The sequence below is a fragment of the Staurois parvus genome, unplaced genomic scaffold (assembly GCF_062004578.1).
Source record: "Staurois parvus isolate SC_StPar_1 unplaced genomic scaffold, SC_StPar_1.0 ptg000449l, whole genome shotgun sequence".
Lineage (NCBI taxonomy): Eukaryota > Metazoa > Chordata > Amphibia > Anura > Ranidae > Staurois > Staurois parvus.
The window spans coordinates 2,330,586-2,351,077 of NW_028318245.1; the positions used below are offsets into that span (position 1 = coordinate 2,330,586).

The window sequence follows — 20,492 nt, forward strand, 5'->3', positions numbered from 1 at the left end:
ATATTTAATTTATATGGGCAGAGCATCCTGGCAAAAGTGATATTAAATTTATAGGTGGCGTTTGATGGGCGGAGTCTTCTCCTGGCTTCTTGTATTCTATGGTGTCTCCAATGGAGGGATGTTCCTGCTACAGTTTCTGCCCCCCACTTTGTGGTACCCCCCCCCCCCCCCCACCCCCATTTCATTTTTTTTTCATTTTGCACACTTAGAAATCAAATCCGGAGAGCGGTAGCTCCTCATAAAGGTCCACAGGGATACACAAAGATATGAGCATACCAGGGGACACTTTGAGCCTCAGAATGTCCAAAGTGGGAGCATGTAGGCCCATCTGGTGGACAGCACATCACAGTACATGGGGGACATAGAAAATATTTGATTATTTTAGGGGGGGGGGTGTTTTGATAGTTATACACCCATAAGCAGACTTTCTCAACCCTTTCAACACAGAGGAAACCCTGAAATAACGTTCCAGGTCTCAGGAAACCCCCTGCTAAAAATGACTATATCTACAGCTCATAGGACATTAGTGTGGTGGTCATTGGGAAGAATTCCCCTGTTTACAGATCGCAAAAAATTCAATGGTGTCAGTGGGAACCTAACTCGGGCAAAAACTGGTCATTGCTCAAGGAACTCCTAGCAGCCTTGAGAGGAACCCTAGGGTTCCATGGAAATCTGGTTGAGAAACTCTTCCCAAAAGGATTAAATGATGGAAATGCAGTCTTCATATGAACCAGTATTGAGCCTCTCCAATATTTGCATAGCTAGTACCATGTACATTCACCGGCCGCTTTATTAGGTCCACCTTGGTAGTTCCAAGAAAATCTCCCCCATACCATGACACCACCACCAGCCTGAACCATTGATACAAGGCAGGATGGAGATTTTTTATTTAAATGTATTATGAGCATACATATCCATCCTTAACTTATATATAAAAGTAGAAAAATATAATAAATAAATACAAAACTAAATGAAGAAACTGAAAAAGTCCCAACATCCCCTGTGTGAGAAATAATAAACAAAGAAAATAAACTGAGCCTGATGGTCATAAACTCAAAGTCCAGCTCCTGAAACAGAAACCAAACACGTATAAATATATACCTATATGTACCTCGGCCTATATGGCCATTGTCCAAGTCCTGAAAAGGAACCTCAAAATAATGTCCTATAGAGCCCAACATTAAAGTCCATAACCTGGGGGAGAAAAAAAAAAACCCAAACTATATACAATATATATATACAAGGCCTCTACGGCCGAGACCCAAAAAATTATAGAAAAGCCTTTATGGCTCAAAACATGAAACAGAACCATATGCAATTTCCATATATATCCACTGCTTACGGCCTATATGGCCTAACTATACACAGACCAAACTTAACCTCACTATTATGTACACCACGGGGGAGGGCTAAGGAACCCACAGATCTTCCACGTCTGACCCCTACAACCTACCATGCAAAAGGCTACCAAAAAGACCTAAACACAAAAGCTAGGGAGTGCAAGAGGCAGAAAACAGGAACAGTTCCCATCACCCGAGATCAACAGACCGCAGCAACAGGCTTGATGTTCCTCCACGCCTCCATCCAAGCCCTACGCCGCAGCCTGTCTTTCTCAAGACCCCGAATTTTCCCAACCTCACCAAGGATGTCACTCACCACCATCTGAACAGGGAGGACCTTCTGCCGAATGGAGACCTGACACCGTGCCATCCAAGTGTAGTAACGGACAGCTAAGCTGACTAGAAATAAGGTGTCCAAATCAAAACCCATGTGACGCTCGAATGCTCCGTACACCTACTCCGCATACGACATGCGATGGAGGAAAGGAACACCCAGAGCCCCTCCCACCTGTTTATACACCTCTACGTTAAAGGGACACTAACGCAAGAAGTGGTCCATAGTCTCCACTTCACCCCCACACTCCGACTTCGAACAACCACGGTCATCCGGAGGACGGTACTTCAGGTTACCCCTCACGTAGAGCCTGCCGTGGAAGGCGAGCCAGGCCTGGTCCCGCAACTTCAGGGGAATCCGCTCCAGATTTATCAAGCGCAAACCCTCCCTCATAACATGGCCCGGGCAATCTCTCAAGGCCAGCGGTGCATGGAAAGCAGATGCCACAATCCTCTCACCCAGGAGCCTCCTGGGGAGGGACCAGACCTCCTCTGCAGTCACATACCACCGTCGGAGTAACTTCAGGCACGGGGCCACGTAAGCCAGGAGCTTACCATGCTTGACCCGCAGGCTTCTCACTGGCCCACCACTCTCCCAGCTGTACAGAAAAGGTCCAAACCAGATCCGGAACAGCCCAACCCATGCAGGCGGTCTCTCTGCCAGCATACTAACAAAGTTATGTTTCAAGAACATCAGAGAGAAAAAGACCACTGGGTTGACCATACCAAGGCCACCCTCCCGCCTGGATGAGTAAGCCACATCCCTCTTGATGAGGTTCAGCCTGTTCCCCCATAACAACTGGAAGAAACAGCTGTAGATCCTCCTATAGAGCGATTCTGGCAAGAGGCAAACAAAGATGACATATAAAAAGACGGGGAGCAAGAAAGTCTTGATCAAGTCAACCCTTTCCCTCAAGGAGAGCCGCCACCCCTTCCAGCATCTCACCTTGACCTCGGTATCTGACAGTTTGGTCTCCCAATTTTGCTTGCTGTAATCAGCAGGGCCAAAATTGATGCCCAACACTTTGATGTTTGGCTGAGGCACCGGGAAGGTGTCCGGGAGTGAGAAGCTCTCACCCTCCCTACCCATCCAGAGAACTTCACATTTGTCCTGATTGACCTTGGAACCTGATGCTTCGGCATACTGATCCATTACTGAAACCACCTCCTGCGCCTTGATATAATTTCTTCAGCCAGCCGATGAACCTCTCCTCCAAACCATACCGGTCCAGGAGATGCCAGAGGTACTCATAATTAACCCGATCAAAGGCCTTTGCCTGATCCACCGCCAGCAAGTACTTTCCCCATCCTTCAGCCTTACACCGTTCCAAAGCCTCCCGGACAGCTAACATCGCTGTAAAGGTAGTAATGCCCTGAACCGAGCAATGCTGCTGACGAGAAAGCAAACTGTCTGCCACTGACGACAAACGCCAGAACAAGATCTTCGCCAGAACCTTTCTATCAACATTGAGGAGGCTGATGGGGCGCCAGTTCTCAATAGCCGAAGGATCCTTACCCTTTGACAGGAGGATAACTGCAGGCTGTCTCATGGAAGGAGGGAGAGATCCCTCATCCAGACAGCTGTTAAACACTTCCGCGAGACGAGGTGCCAGGCAGGACTTAAAAGCCTTAAAGAATTCAGCTCTCAGACCCTCTGGCCCAGGAATCTTTTTTAATGGACAGACTATCAATCGCTCTGGACATCTCTTCCGCAGTAATCTCCCCAGTCAAACTCGCCAGAGGGACATCACTGTCCAGACCAGGCATGGATTCCAAAAAGCTCAACATCCTCGTCCGGTCAAGGTGCTACTCACCCAGTAAGTCCGCATAAAAGGACCTGGAGACCTCCAGGATCCCTGACCTGGATTTCGCCAGGGACCCTGTACTATCCCTCAGAGCAGAGATCGTCTTAACTGCTGCACTCGGTTTGCAATTCTGGAAAGGGTCAGGTGAGTGGTATTTCCCATAATCCCTCTCCAGAACCAAAGAAGCATGCCGACCATACTGGAATTGCCTGAGGAGAAGCTTCACCTCCGAGATTGCTCCCAAATCTCCACCACTAGAAACAAGGCGTTCGAGCCTCCTCCACAACCGCTGGTAGGCGTTGCCCCATCGTTGGTGTCAGTGGGAGGAATAGTGCCCCATCGTTGGTGTCAGTGGAAGGAATAGTGCCCCATCGTTGGTGTCAGTGGAAGGAATAGTGCCCCATCGTTGGTGTCAGTGGGAGGAATAGTGCCCCATCGTTGGTGTCAGTGGAAGGAATAGTGCCCCATCGTTGGTGTCAGTGGGAGGAATAGTGCCCCATTGTTGTCAGTGGGAGGAATAGTGCTCCATCGTAGGTGTCAGTGGGAGGAATAGTGTCCCATCATTGGTGTCAGTGGGGGGAATTTTGCCTCATATCGGTGGAAAGAATGGTGCCCCAGGGGCCAGATAAAGGAAAGCAGAGGGCCACATCCGGCCTGCGGGCCGCAGTTTAGATACCCCTGCACTAGTGGAACATATTACTCCATAGCACAACTGTTGTAAGAAAATATTTAATTTATATGGGCAGAGCATCCTGGCAAAAGTGATATTAAATTTATAGGTGGCGTTTGATGGGCGGAGTCTTCTCCTGGCTTCTTGTATTCTATGGTGTCTCCAATGGAGGGATGTTCCTGCTACAGTTTCTGCCCCCCACTTTGTGGTACCCCCCCCCACCCCCATTTCATTTTTTTTTCATTTTGCACACTTAGAAATCAAATCCGGAGAGCGGTAGCTCCTCATAAAGGTCCACAGGGATACACAAAGATATGAACATACCAGGGGACACTTTGAGCCTCAGAATGTCCAAAGTGGGAGCATGTAGGCCCATCTGGTGGACAGCACATCACAGTACATGGGGGACATAGAAAATATTTGATTATTTTAGGGGGGGGGGGTGTTTTGATAGTTATACACCCATAAGCAGACTTTCTCAACCCTTTCAACACAGAGGAAACCCTGAAATAACGTTCCAGGTCTCAGGAAACCCCCTGCTAAAAATGACTATATCTACAGCTCATAGGACATTAGTGTGGTGGTCATTGGGAAGAATTCCCCTGTTTACAGATCGCAAAAAATTCAATGGTGTCAGTGGGAACCTAACTCGGGCAAAAACTGGTCATTGCTCAAGGAACTCCTAGCAGCCTTGAGAGGAACCCTAGGGTTCCATGGAAATCTGGTTGAGAAACTCTTCCCAAAAGGATTAAATGATGGAAATGCAGTCTTCATATGAACCAGTATTGAGCCTCTCCAATATTTGCATAGCTAGTACCATGTACATTCACCGGCCGCTTTATTAGGTCCACCTTGGTAGTTCCAAGAAAATCTCCCCCATACCATGACACCACCACCAGCCTGAACCATTGATACAAGGCAGGATGGAGATTTTTTATTTAAATGTATTATGAGCATACATATCCATCCTTAACTTATATATAAAAGTAGAAAAATATAATAAATAAATACAAAACTAAATGAAGAAACTGAAAAAGTCCCAACATCCCCTGTGTGAGAAATAATAAACAAAGAAAATAAACTGAGCCTGATGGCCATAAACTCAAAGTCCAGCTCCTGAAACAGAAACCAAACACGTATAAATATATACCTATATGTACCTCGGCCTATATGGCCATTGTCCAAGTCCTGAAAAGGAACCTCAAAATAATGTCCTATAGAGCCCAACATTAAAGTCCATATCCTGGGGGAGAAAAAAAAAAACCCAAACTATATACAATATATATATACAAGGCCTCTACGGCCGAGACCCAAAAAATTATAGAAAAGCCTTTATGGCTCAAAACATGAAACAGAACCATATGCAATTTCCATATATATCCACTGCTTACGGCCTATATGGCCTAACTATACACAGACCAAACTTAACCTCACTATTATGTACACCACGGGGGAGGGCTAAGGAACCCACAGATCTTCCACGTCTGACCCCTACAACCTACCATGCAAAAGGCTACCAAAAAGACCTAAACACAAAAGCTAGGGAGTGCAAGAGGCAGAAAACAGGAACAGTTCCCATCACCCGAGATCAACAGACCGCAGCAACAGGCTTGATGTTCCTCCACGCCTCCATCCAAGCCCTACGCCGCAGCCTGTCTTTCTCAAGACCCCGAATTTTCCCAACCTCACCAAGGATGTCACTCACCACCATCTGAACAGGGAGGACCTTCTGCCGAATGGAGACCTGACACCGTGCCATCCAAGTGTAGTAACGGACAGCTAAGCTGACTAGAAACAAGGTGTCCAAATCAAAACCCATGTGACGCTCGAATGCTCCGTACACCTACTCCGCATACGACATGCGATGGAGGAAAGGAACACCCAGAGCCCCTCCCACCTGTTTATACACCTCTACGTTAAAGGGACACTAACGCAAGAAGTGGTCCATAGTCTCCACTTCACCCCCACACTCCGACTTCGAACAACCACGGTCATCCGGAGGACGGTACTTCAGGTTACCCCTCACGTAGAGCCTGCCGTGGAAGGCGAGCCAGGCCTGGTCCCGCAACTTCAGGGGAATCCGCTCCAGATTTATCAAGCGCAAACCCTCCCTCATAACATGGCCCGGGCAATCTCTCAAGGCCAGCGGTGCATGGAAAGCAGATGCCACAATCCTCTCACCCAGGAGCCTCCTGGGGAGGGACCAGACCTCCTCTGCAGTCACATACCACCGTCGGAGTAACTTCAGGCACGGGGCCACGTAAGCCAGGAGCTTACCATGCTTGACCCGCAGGCTTCTCACTGGCCCACCACTCTCCCAGCTGTACAGAAAAGGTCCAAACCAGATCCGGAACAGCCCAACCCATGCAGGCGGTCTCTCTGCCAGCATACTAACAAAGTTATGTTTCAAGAACATCAGAGAGAAAAAGACCACTGGGTTGACCATACCAAGGCCACCCTCCCGCCTGGATGAGTAAGCCACATCCCTCTTGATGAGGTTCAGCCTGTTCCCCCATAACAACTGGAAGAAACAGCTGTAGATCCTCCTATAGAGCGATTCTGGCAAGAGGCAAACAAAGATGACATATAAAAAGACGGGGAGCAAGAAAGTCTTGATCAAGTCAACCCTTTCCCTCAAGGAGAGCCGCCACCCCTTCCAGCATCTCACCTTGACCTCGGTATCTGACAGTTTGGTCTCCCAATTTTGCTTGCTGTAATCAGCAGGGCCAAAATTGATGCCCAACACTTTGATGTTTGGCTGAGGCACCGGGAAGGTGTCCGGGAGTGAGAAGCTCTCACCCTCCCTACCCATCCAGAGAACTTCACATTTGTCCTGATTGACCTTGGAACCTGATGCTTCAGCATACTGATCCATTACTGAAACCACCTCCTGCGCCTTGATATAATTTCTTCAGCCAGCCGATGAACCTCTCCTCCAAACCATACCGGTCCAGGAGATGCCAGAGGTACTCATAATTAACCCGATCAAAGGCCTTTGCCTGATCCACCGCCAGCAAGTACTTTCCCCATCCTTCAGCCTTACACCGTTCCAAAGCCTCCCGGACAGCTAACATCGCTGTAAAGGTAGTAATGCCCTGAACCGAGCAATGCTGCTGACGAGAAAGCAAACTGTCTGCCACTGACGACAAACGCCAGAACAAGATCTTCGCCAGAACCTTTCTATCAACATTGAGGAGGCTGATGGGGCGCCAGTTCTCAATAGCCGAAGGATCCTTACCCTTTGACAGGAGGATAACTGCAGGCTGTCTCATGGAAGGAGGGAGAGATCCCTCATCCAGACAGCTGTTAAACACTTCCGCGAGACGAGGTGCCAGGCAGGACTTAAAAGCCTTAAAGAATTCAGCTCTCAGACCCTCTGGCCCAGGAATCTTTTTTAATGGACAGACTATCAATCGCTCTGGACATCTCTTCCGCAGTAATCTCCCCAGTCAAACTCGCCAGAGGGACATCACTGTCCAGACCAGGCATGGATTCCAAAAAGCTCAACATCCTCGTCCGGTCAAGGTGCTACTCACCCAGTAAGTCCGCATAAAAGGACCTGGAGACCTCCAGGATCCCTGACCTGGATTTCGCCAGGGACCCTGTACTATCCCTCAGAGCAGAGATCGTCTTAACTGCTGCACTCGGTTTGCAATTCTGGAAAGGGTCAGGTGAGTGGTATTTCCCATAATCCCTCTCCAGAACCAAAGAAGCATGCCGACCATACTGGAATTGCCTGAGGAGAAGCTTCACCTCCGAGATTGCTCCCAAATCTCCACCACTAGAAACAAGGCGTTCGAGCCTCCTCCACAACCGCTGGTAGGCGTTACACCGTTTAAACTGCCGTCTCTTACCAATGGCCTTGAAAATCCTGCTGATCCGCACCTTGGTAAGCTCCCACCACTCCGACTTACTACCGCAGAAATCCAGCACCGTCTCCTGTGCCTGAAAGAACCACTCGAAAGATTGTCTCACCTCCTCGTCCTCCAGCAGAGACGAATTCATCCTCCAGATGCCCTTTCCTCTCAGCGGAGTGTCTGAAATATTCAAGGTGACAGACAGCATAAGGTGATCGGAAAACTCCACCGTCCGACACTCAGGTGCCGAGAAGGCAGAGTTCTCCTTCAAAAAAAATCTGTCTATCCTACTCTGGCTATTACCTCTCCTATAGGTGAAACCCGTGCCATCTGGGTGTTACGGATCCGCCAGGTGGTACCTCTGGCAGCCCACTAGGCGGAATCACCCGGAGCGTGGAGTCTAAGTCCCGGTCTGAGTTTTCACCAGGGCCCCTGATGGTGGGGATGGACTTGGAGCAGAACCAGGACCAGGTCACGACCTCCGAGCAATGCCACCAGTGTCAGAGGGAGCCTCCGGGGATGTGAGTAAGACAGAATAGAGCCAGATGTAAGGAGGCCGGCAGGATCAGGCAGGATAAACCGGCGGTTGTCACTGTGGGGAATGGCGAGGTACAGAGACGGCAGGTAGAGAGTGGTCAGGTCACACACAGGGTCAGTACCGGAGTCAGTCTGCAGAATGGTCAAACAAGCTGGGGGTCGGGATAGGAGAAGGCAGCATAGTCAGGGGCAATCCGGGTCAAACACAGGAGAAGGCAGCGTAGTCAGATAATCCGGGTCAGGGCTGGAGCAGGCAGAAGGTCAAACAATCCGGGTCTTTAATCACAGGGCACAGGAACTACAGGTAACAGATCAGACCTTGTGGCGAATTGTGACAGTGCAGGGCATCTTTAAATATCGCGCCCTGCACTGTCATTGGCCGCCCAGGATGCGCCCCCGAGCTGTCATTGGCCGCCCGAGGCGCGCCTGCGGCTCCTACTGCGCATGTGCGGCCTCCTGTCAGCCGCGGCCCGCCGGGACCTGGTGCTTGTGTCCCGGCATGAGCCGCCGCTAGTGCGCATGCGCCGGGGACGGAGCCGCGGCGGTCCCTGACATTGCCCCCCCCTACGGGCACCCTCCGGGAGCCCCCTGATCTCTCCACCACGGGTGGCTACGAAAGAACTCCCGGATGAGCCTGGGAGCGTGAACATTCTGGATGGGTTCCCATGAGTTCTCCTCAGGACCATAACCCTTCCATTTTATCAAAAACTGCGTCTGGCCTCCCCTCCTTCGGCAACTGAGAATCGTTTCTACCTCGTACTCTTCTTGCTCACCTATGGTGACTGCCTCAGGGGGTCTGAATTCTCGATCCGGGAAGGGGTCCGGTGCGGCCGGTTTCAGAAGAGACACATGAAACACCGGGTGAATCCTGAAAGTCTCCGGCAGCTCGAGTTCGTAAGCCACCTCGTTGATGACTCGCTTGATTTGGAACGGGCCAACAAATTTCGGTCCCAATTTCCTTGATGGACACTGCATCTTCAAGTTGGCAGTAGCCAACCAAACCCGATCTCCAGGTTGAAGCGTCAGTTCCCCCCTTCTCCTCCTGTCAAATGCCTTCTTGCTGTCCTCCTGGGCTTTCGTGATGGCCTCTTGAACTGTTTTGTTATTGGTCGAAAGGAAATTTAGGATGTCTTGAGATGCAGGTACTGAGCTTTCTGGCATGAGATCAGGAAGAAATGTTGGATGGAAACCATAATTGGTGAAGAACGGGGATTGCCCTGTAGCGGAGTGGTTCGAGTTGTTGTAGGCAAACTCCGCTCACGGTAACAGCGTCAGCCAGTCGTCCTGTAGGTAGGACGTGTAGCATCTGAGGTATTGCTCTAATACTTGGTTGGTCCTCTCTGTTTGCCCATTGGTCTGGGGATGGTAAGCGGACGAGAATGACAACTTGACAACTTGATTCCCAATGCTTCACACAAGGCCTTCCAAAACCTTGAAGTGAACTGAGCTCCCCGATCTGATACTATATCCTCGGGAACTCCATGTAGTCTTACTATTTCCTTGATAAATATTCGTGCAGTTTCCGGCGCTGATGGTGTCCTTTCCAGGGGTACGAAATGAGCCATCTTAAAGAAGCGATCGACAATCACAAATATGGCAGTGTGGCCTTGAGATGGTGGGAGTTCGACAATGAAGTCCATGGCCCTCTTTGGAATTGGCAACGGGCGCAACAATCCCCAGGCCTTGCTTCTGGAGGGTTTATTCCTCTGGCAGGTAGCACAAGTCTGAATGTAGCGCTCGCAGTCCTTGACCATGTTTGGCCACCAGAACGAGCGCTGCAGAAGTTCCAGGGTCTTCGTAATTCCGAAATGGCCCACCATCGGATGGTCGTGGCAGTGGCCCAGGACCACGGTTTTGACTCCTTCGGGTACTACGATCCAACCCTCCTTCCACAATAACCCTTCGCGGTTCAGGAGAGGCGTCCCAGACGGCGCTGGTAGTCTCACGGAAGCGTCAAGAAGTTTGGAGCATAGTTCCGTCTGTAGGACGAGGAAGTTTCTGGATGGTAAGATCGTGTCAGGTCTTGGTGTATCGTCGGGGTCTTCAAACATGCGGGACAGCGCGTCCGGCTTAGTGTTCTTAGAGCCAGGTCAATACGTGATGTGGAAGGTAAACCGGGAAAAGAAAAGAGCCCATCTCGCCTGGCGTGGCTTCAGTCGTCTGGCCGTCCTCAAATACTCCAAGTTTTTGTGATTGGTATATATCAGGATGGGGTGTGTAGCTCCTTGCAGCAGGTACCGCCATTCTTCCAGGGCGGTCTTTATGGCCAGGAGCTCCCGATCTCCGATGTCGTAGTTTCGCTCGGCAGGTGTCAATTTCCTGGAGAAGAACGCTACAGGGTGTAGTAGCTCCTTGGTGCCGTTCCTTTGGGACAGAACCGCTCCCACCGCGTTTTCTGAGGCGTCTACTTCCAACACGTATGGGAGAGAAGAATCGGGGTGACTGAGAATCGGAGCAGAGGTAAAAAGTTTCTTGAGTATTTTGGGTTTGTGCTTCGGTAGACCACTTAAAGCGGATCCCGTTTAGTCAGTTACGTGACTGGGGAGACCAGTCCGGAGAAGTTCTTGATAAACTTTCTATAAACGTTTGCAAACCCAATAAAACGCTGAACGCCCTTCTTATCGGTGGGTATCGGCCAATCCAGGATTGCCGTGACTTTCCGGGGGTCCATTGCGACCCCCGCGGGGGAGAGAACCAGTCCCAGGAACGTGATTTTATGCTGTTCAAAACAGCATTTGTCTGCTTTGGCGTATAGCCTGTGTTGGCGTAAACGTTCCAACACCCGCATCACGTGATTTCGATGAGCCTCCAGTGAGGGAGAGAAGATGAGGATGTCGTCCAGATAGACAACCATGAAGATATCAAGGAAATCACGAAACACGTCGTTTATAAAATGTTGGAAGGTGGCCGGAGCATTACAGAGCCCGAACGGCATGACCAGGTACTCGAAGTGTCCGAATCGGGTACGGAAAGCCATCTTCCATTCATCACCTTCCCTGATACGAACTAGATTGTAGGTCCCCCGTAAGTCTAGCTTAGTGAAAACCATAGCAGACCTTAGTCTCTGGAGGAGCTCAGGAACCAGGGGTAACGGGTAGCGGTTTTTTACCGTGATCCTATTCAGGTCGCGGTAGTCTATGCAGGGCCGCAGTGTCTTGTCCTTCTTCTCTACAAAGAATAACCCGGCACCGGCTGGGGACGTGGAAGGGCGAATAAACCCCTTCCGAAGATTTTCGTCTATATACTCCCTCAGAACTCCTGACTCAAGCTCCGATAAAGGGAAAATACGGCCGAACAAAATTTCAGATCCGGGTAGGAGGTCTATGGGACAGTCATATGATTGGTGTGGAGGAAGTGTGTCTGCCCCTCGCTTACTAAATACGTCTAGAAAGTCGTGATAGGCCGGGGGAATAACCTGGGACAGATCCGTATCACCATCCATGCATAGGAGTAATTGGGGTGCCACGGACCCTGAGATGTGCCAACGTTTCAGACAATATGTGGACTGAAACTGAACGGTTACCTTCTCCCAGTCAATCCGGGGATTATGGGCTCGCAGCCAAGGAAGCCCCAGAATGACTGGTAAAAGGGGGGATGTGATGGCGTCCAGACGGAGGAATTCCTGGTGATGATCAGCCATCGAGGTGAAATTGGCCGCCCAGGATGCGCCCCCGGGTCTCCTGATCCACCACTCCCGATTTTAAGCTAGACCCATCTGCCAGGAAGATGTTCAGCCCCCTTTCCTTGGTCTGGAGAGGGATTCCTTGCTGGTGAGCAAACGTGAGATCGATAAAGCAGCTACATGCCCCCGAATCTATGATAGCTGTCACCGTCAAGGTTCTTCCGGGGAGCTGTAAAGACACAGGTATTGCCAGATAACTTGACTGATCACCCCTCTCTGCAGATAAAGGAAAAAAACTAGAAGTGGACTTACACTTTTTTGCAGGACAAGAGCGCACCCAGTGGCCAGCTTCTCCGCAGTACAGACAGAGGTCCTGTGATCGTCTTCTCTGGCGTTCTTTGGCCGATAATGTGGACCGAGCCAATCCCAGTTGCATGGGTTCGGAGGTGTCCCCAGGTTCCGAGCTCCGGGTAGTGCTTCCTGTGGGCGGGAATAATCCCCTCGATGGTACCCAAGCCGCCCTTTGACCCTGGTTGCTCCGTTCAAGCCGGCGTTCTCTCAGTCTGCGGTCAATTTGTATGGCCAGCTCGATTAGCTTCTCTAGGGAGTCAGGTAGACCTACCCGTGCTAACTCGTCTTTGAGGGACTCAGATAGCCCGATGCGAAATTGGTGACATAATGCCGCATCGTTCCATCGGGTGTCCCCCATCCAGCGCCTGAATTCAGACGCGTACTCCTCGGCTGCCCGGCGACCCTGCCGCAGAGAGTACAGGGTAGCCTCTGCGGAAGCAGCTCGCTGAGGGTCGTCATATAGAATAGCCATGGCTCTAAAAAATTCAGTCACGGAATTAAGCTGGGGGTCGCGATTCTCCATCAGACGATGGGCCCAATCCTGGGGCTCATCCTGAAGGAGAGAGACTATAAACCCCACCTTGACGGTCTCGATGGTGAACGTGCGGGGCTGCAAGTCAAAGAACAAGATGCACGCATTCCGGAAGGCCCTGAAGCAGCTTCGGTCTCCACGGAAGCGTTCTGGTAAGGGAACGCAGGGTTCGGGAGTAGGGGGTGCGGCCCCTGCTCCGGGAGCTGGGGTAGCAGGTGATTCCCCAGGAGAGGCTGCGGGACTCGGGCTCTGTGCCGGGGATGTAAGGGTGACTAATGTCTCCATGCGGTCCTCAAGGTGGGTGCAACGAGTATGAAACGTCTGGACTGCTTGGGTTAGGGTTGCCAGATGCTGGCAGATATCCTCCAGGGAGGCTGGGCCTCTTCCTGACTCTGTCATGGCCGCAAGGTACTGTTATGGATCCGCCAGGTGGTACCTCTGGCAGCCCACTAGGCGGAATCACTCGGAGCGTGGAGTCTAAGTCCCGGTCTGCGTTTTCACCAGGGCCCCTGATGGTGGGGATGGACTTGGAGCAGAACCAGGACCAGGTCACGACCTCCAAGCAATGCCACCAGTGTCAGAGGAAAGCCTCCGGGGATGTGAGTAAGACAGAATAGAGCCAGATGTGAGGAGGCCGGCAGGACCAGGCAGGATAAACCGGCGGTTGTCACCGTGGGGAATGGCGAGGTACAGAGACGGCAGGCAGAGAGTGGTCAGGTCACACGCAGGGTCAGTACCGGAGTCAGTCCGCAGAATGGTCAAACAAGCCGGGGGTCGGGATAGGAGAAGGCAGCATAGTCAGGGGCAATCCGGGTCAAACACAGGAGAAGGCAGCGTAGTCAGATAATCCGGGTCAGGGCTGGAGCAGGCAGAAGGTCAAACAATCCGGGTCTTTAATCACAGGGCACAGGAACTACAGGTAACAGATCAGACCTTGCGGCGAATTGTGACAGTGCAGGGCATCTTTAAATATCGCGCCCTGCACTGTCATTGGCCACCCAGGACGCGCCCCCGGGCTGTCATTGGCCGCCCGCGGCTCCTACTGCGCATGCGCAGCCTCCTGTCAGCTGCGGCCCGCCGGGACCTGGTGCTTGTGTCCCGGCATGAGCCGCCGCTAGTGCGCATGCGCCGGGGATGGGGCCGCGGCGGTCCCTGACACTGGGACACTTTGAATCCAAGCGTCAACCAGACCTGCCTCCCTGACTATAGCATTTAGAAAAACGCTATCATATCCCAGCCTGTCAGTGAAGCCTCTCCTGTCCTTGGGCCTAGTAATGGTGTTAAAATTACCACCAAAGACTACCAGCCGGGATGTAAAGAGGTAAGGTTTAATCCTCGCAAAGAGGTTCTTCCTGTCCCACTTGGACTGTGGGCCATAGATATTAATGAGACGGAGCACTTGCCCCCTTACGAGAACATCCAGAATCAGACATCTTCTGATCTCTAACTCAATTATCTGCCGACACGTTACGATGCCGGTAAAAAGCACCGAAATTCCGCTGTAAGGCTCAGCTGCAAGAGACCAGTAGGAGGCCCCACGCCTCCACTCACGCTTGGTCAGATGGACATCAGCCAAGGTGGGCAACTTGGTCTCCTGCAAAAAGAAAATATCAGCTTCCATCCCACTGATCAAAAGTAAGGCTGTTTCTCTAGCACTTACAGACTTCAGGCTGCCAACATTAATGGTTGCCACCTTTATCGGAGCGGGAACTGTCATTAAGATAATTGAGAGGGACGTTTCTTAACCCTCCTCCTGACTTTTTTAGCAGGGTCCCTTACACGCTTCAGGGGCCCTCTCGCCTCCTCATCCTCCATCGGAGAAGTGGGATCAAACTCACCCTCCTCCCCCGATAGAGCCCCAAACCGGTTTTCCAGGGCCACCTCCCCCACCTCCAGAGAGGAGACTGACCCCGCAGAGGATAGTACAGGCCTATTATGCCTACCCCCAGACACCTGGGACCACCTCTCCTCCTCCTGAGTCCCTACCGGGACAGAACCCTGGGACTCCTGAGGCCCCTTACCAGGCTTCTCCCTCCGCAAAGGCAAGAGCACAGGAGGAGTAGCTACAACTACGCTAGACCTGGCCTCCACCAACCCAGCCCCCCTAGCTCTTTCTTGTTCCTAGGAGGAGGGACAGGCATGCCAGAAGGGGCGACAGAGGACACAACCGGGGCAGATTGGGCAGAGACCAAAGAAGCCTCAGCAGTTTCCACCTCCCCCGCCAGGGTAGCTGCCAAATCCGAAGCAGCCCTCACTAACTCCTCACCCGCCTCCTCGGCATCCATGCGGGAAAACTCAGCTGCCAATTCTCCCACAGGGAGGTTATGAAGGGCTTCTGGGCACCTGTTGTACGAGTGCCCCTCTGTACCACAGAGGTTGCACTTGATGGTACTGCAATCTCTTGCCAAGTGCCCTATCTCCTGGCAGAGAGAGCAACGTACGACCGGGCAGGTGGCAGCAAAATGCCCCTTAGCCCTGTACCGGTGACAGACCCTTGGCTGGCCAGGATAGAAGATAATCAACCGATCTTTCCCCAAGAACGCAGAGGAGGGGACATGCTGGATAACATTCCCGACCACACAGAGGCGAACGGAAGACGTCCACCCGCCTGTCCATATGCCCCGGTCATCCAGGACCTTTCCCAAGGGCCCCAACACATCTCCATACCTGCTCAACCAGACCTGGATATCCGCAGCAGGGATGGATTCATTCCACACCAGGATTGTAACCTTCTTAGCTAGGGACTGGCGGGACAAAAGCCGGGGGGTCAAACCCACCCACCTGGGGCTGGACACAAAAGTGGCCTCATATCGTTGCCAAAATAAATCGAGTTGATCAGGCCGCATGAAAGAAACATATTCCCCAGTCCCAACCGGGGCGATGAAGGCAAAAATTTCACTTGCCCGGAATCCCATCTCCAGGATTCGGTTGATTACTTCCCTCCTACTAAGGGGGGGCCCTCCCCTGTCCACTTAATTTGGACTACATTACGCCTGGCTGCTAAAGTGGGTAGGTTGCCTGCCCTTGCCCTGGCTGACCACATGGGCACTGGACCACCCCTAACCGCCGCGGAGTAGCTCAACGCGGGCTTAGGGACACTTATGCCAGGGGAGCCTGCTTCAGGAGGAACCACTGCACTGGCAGCCAAGTCAAAGGGCACAGGCTGTTAAACAACGGGACCCCGGGGAGCTGGAAGGCGGGCATCACTCACCCGGGCAGGGGAGCCCACCTGGACTTGACCCACAGGAGCCTGTACTAGTGACTCAGAAGACAAATCCCCCTGAGGAGTAGTAGGAGGCTGTACACCCGCAGCCGTCACAACCCCCGAGGGGGCGGGGCCCGGTGGGACTACTGGGGAGAGGAGACCCCTAGTCAGGACTGTGGGGCAGACCTGCGCTCCTGACACATCAACAGACAAACATTTTTCACCCCCATGCCCGAGAATACCTCACCAGTCCCGGTAGCAGAATCCTGTCCATTGTGTCCTGAGGGAAGTTCCCCAGCCTTAGCCAGCACCTCCTGCGGAATGTGATCCAGCCGCACGAACACTGCACGCTCCCTGGCCACCGGCTTGGCGGGCTTGCACAGGATGATGTCACTTCCGGCGTCCACTTCCTCCTCGGACGAAAACCGGAAGTCCGCGTGACGCAGTTCCGGTCCTTCCTCCACTGTAAACTGGAGCTTGCCTGCCAGCTCCGCCTCCTCCATCCGTGTCCCCCAATCCGTGGGACGCTGCCCAAGGGGGAGGGGCTCTGATGATTCTGCAACTGCACGCTGCTCCATATCAGGCCTAACCTCTTCCTCCACCAACACAGCGGGCTCAGCCAGCCCCTGTCTCTGTCAGGAATCTAGGAATGACCAGAAAGGTGTGGACTGATACAGGGAAACGCAGGTCTCAGGTACAGTATAATACAGTTTATTATTAGCCACCCATATATATATATATATATATATATATATAAACGCACAGTGAACAAACCAACCTTCCACTAATCTTAGGAGGTGCAGGAACACAGGCCTAGTCAGGGCTGGAGAGGTGGAATGGTCAGGCCGGCCGTAGGGTTCTGTATTGACCGTTTGGTGGTACCTCTAGTGGTCCTCAGGACAGGATTCCCCAGGGCGCGGAGTCTAAGTACCAGTCTGCTTATTCACCAGGGCCCCTGATGGTGGGGATGGACTTGGAGCAGACAGGAACCAGGTCGCGGCCCCTGAGTACACCTGCTAGTGGTAGAGGGATCCGCCAGAGGTATGTGCAGGTAGAAAGCCTGATGTAAAGAGGCAGAAGGTGTGAGCAGGGACGGCTGGATCCGTGCAGGATGGATGGATGGCAGAGTAGTTAGCGTGGTCAGACGGGCCAGGTCAGCAACGTGCGGGCAGCAAGGTACCAAAGGAGCAGGCAGAGAATGGTCAGGGTCACAAGCTGGGTTCAGTAACTCACGGGCAGCGCGGTACAGGGGATCAGGCAGAAGGATGGTCAGGCAAGCCAGGGGTTCAACAGGAGACGGTCAGCAGAGGTCAGGATCAAGCAGGGTCAGCAACGAAGCAGGAACACAGGATACACGGTACAGGGGCTCATGGGAAAACATACACCAAGGCCCTGATCACAGGCCTGGTCATGCCTTAAATACACCTTCTGCAATCAGCCCCAGGTTTGGCTGATTGCAGGAGTGAGCTTCTGGCTGCTGAGAGCACCCGCTGGTCAGCCCTGGTACTGCAGCCCACACGGCAGGTGAGTCCCACCACCAGTGCTGAGTCCATTCCTGACAGTCTCCTCCCACCATCCTCCGGCAACTCCACTGTAAGATCCTCCACAGATGAGGCCTCCTCCAATGGGCCACGCACAGCCGCTACCCTGCGGCTCCTCGTGGCCTTGGACTTGGCCTCATTAAGATACCGCTCACTAAGGGCCCCACTCTTGCGCTGCAGCGCCAAAACGTATTGCTCCTGCTGGGACACTTGGAGCTCCAAGGCCTCCAGGCCTGGCTTCAGCGCCTGCCTCTTGGAGGACCACACGCGCAAATAAGAGGTCCGCAGCTTCTTTAAATCAAGGGACAGCTTCTTAAGCTTTGCCCCCTCCTGCTCCACTAGCCTGATCCGAGCCGCCACACGCTCCCTGTATTGGGAGTAGGTCTCCCCCATCTTTGGGGCTGTTCCCAGGTCCTCCACTGCTGGGATTTGGAGGCCGGTACTAGGTTCCTCCGGGGTACTAACCTTGCTGGACCCAGGCCCAGGTCCCTCCTTCCTGCCTGGGCCGGGCAGGGCACTTGGGGTCCCAGGCTTTGGGGCCTTCTTCTCTTCAGGACTAGGCCCAGGGCCTTCCATCCTGTCCGGGCCGGATAAATCACCTGAGATCCCAGGCTTTGGGGCCTTCAGGCCAGTAGAACCAGGCCCAGGGACCGACATCCCACCTGGGCTGGGTTGGGACAGGCAAGCCCCAGGCTTTCTGGCCCTCCTGGAGCTCAGCAGAGCAGCTTCACACACAGCCTCTCCCCACAGTGTCAGGAAATGACTCACCTGCTGTGTGGCTGCAGTACCAGTGCTGTCTAGCGGGTCACAAGGCAGGAAGGATCCACCACACCATGACACCACCAGCCTGAACCATTGAAACAAGGCAGGATGGATCCACCACCAGCATGAACCATTGATACAAGGCAGGATGCAACCACCACACCATGACACTACCACCACCAGCCTGAACCGATGATACAAGGCAGGATGGATCCACCACACTATGGCACCACCACCACCAGCCTGAGCCATTGATACAAGGCAGGATGGATCCACCACACCATGACACCACCACCACCAGCCTGAACCATTGATACAAGGCAGGATGGATCCACCACACCATGACTCCAGCACCAGCCTGAACCATTGATACAAGGCAGGATGGATCCACCACACCATGATACCACCACCACTAGCCTGAACCATTGATACAAGGCAGGATGGATCCACCATACCATGACACCACCACCAGCCTGAACCATGGATACAAGGCAGGATGGATCCACCACACCATGATTCCATGGTCATGGACCATGAAATATAGGAATTGAGATAGGTATGAAAACATTAATGAAGAGAGATGACATTGTTGTGAGACCCGCTGATAAAGGAGGAGTAATAGTAGTATTAGCTAAAGAATTGGAAGATAAAAGCACCTATGAGGTTATCCCAAGGGACCCCACATTGAAGTATAAAAAGGAACTGGAGATGCTGGTGAAAAAAGGGAAAGAAAAGAACATACTTAATAATAAAGAATCCAAATACCTAGTGCCTGAAATTTGTAGAATACCGGTCATCTATACAGTGCCTAAAATCCATAAGAATAGTACAAACCCACCAGAAAGGCCCATTGTCAACGGAATCCAATCTGTCCTAGCAAGGATGGGCCAATATGTGGATGAGTTCCTCCAACCAGTAGGGAAACAGACAAAATCATATTTGAGAGATACGAAACACCTTATACAACAGTTGGACACCTATCGAGGTGACACAAATTTATATGGCGAGTGCTGATGTAGCCTCCCTATATACTACAATCAGTCATGAAGATGCTATGAACTCAGTGGGGTGGGTCTTACACAGTATACAGATTTATCATGGACACAGAGAAAATATCTACTTGAATGTCTGGATTTTTGTCTTAACCATAACTATTTTTGGCATGGTAATAAATATTACAAGCAGATTAAGGGGGTCGCGATGGGGGCAAGATTTGCCCCCAGTGTTGCTACTATTTTTATGGCCCATTGGGAGGAGGCGGTCGTCTATCAAAATTACCCTAAGGAATTGAGGTTATACAAAAGATACATTGATGATGTCTTGACTACATGGGAAGGGAAACTTGATACGCTACTTATGTTCTTGAATAAATTGAATGTTAATAATAAGAACATTACATTTACCTGGGAGCACAACAATAAAGAGATCGATTTTTTGGACTTAAACATTAGAAACGTGGAAGGAAAATTTTATACTAAAACATTTTTTTTAAAAAGTTGATAGAAATGGCTATATACTGTTAGGAAGCTGTAACCATCTGGTTTGGCTTTACCATATCCCAAAGGGGCAGTTTGTTAGAATTAGGCGCAATTGCACCTTGAAGGAGGAGTACTTGGAACAAGCAAATATATTAGGAGAACGGTTTATAGAGAAAGGCTATCCAAGTGAAAATATCAATGATAAAATTGAAGAAATCGGCAATATAGATAGGTCGATCTTACTTCAAGATGTAAAGAAAGAAGAAGAGTTTGGAGATCAGCTAGCGGTAATATTAGATTACAATAGTCATCACAAAAAAATAGAAAAAATTTTTATGAAGCATTGGAATGTTTTAAAATTAGATCCGATTTTAAATAAAATATTGACAGATTATCCCAGGTTTATTTATAGGAAAGCACCGACTATTAGATCTAAAATAGTAAAAAATGTACTAGACC

At 51.5% G+C, this 20,492-nt stretch overlaps 1 protein-coding gene across 2 annotated transcripts in view; it reads right to left on the reverse strand.

The window, feature by feature from the left end:
* LOC149453293 (uncharacterized) overlaps positions 1–17,906 on the reverse strand; it is a 28,183-nt gene extending 10,277 nt beyond the window's left edge. The window contains exons 1-2 of one of the 2 annotated variants that reach the window (XM_089688557.1): positions 16,500–17,906; positions 8,124–8,185 (exon numbers count right to left, since the gene is read on the reverse strand). In XM_089688557.1, the coding sequence (XP_089544683.1) occupies positions 8,124–8,185; positions 16,500–16,830 (393 nt within the window). In that variant the 5' untranslated portion in view covers positions 16,831–17,906. Of the gene's footprint in view, positions 1–8,123; positions 8,186–16,494 lie in introns of both variants that reach the window. The other variant, XM_089688558.1, reaches the window with a different exon arrangement.
* Between the last annotated feature and the right edge of the window lie 2,586 nt (positions 17,907–20,492).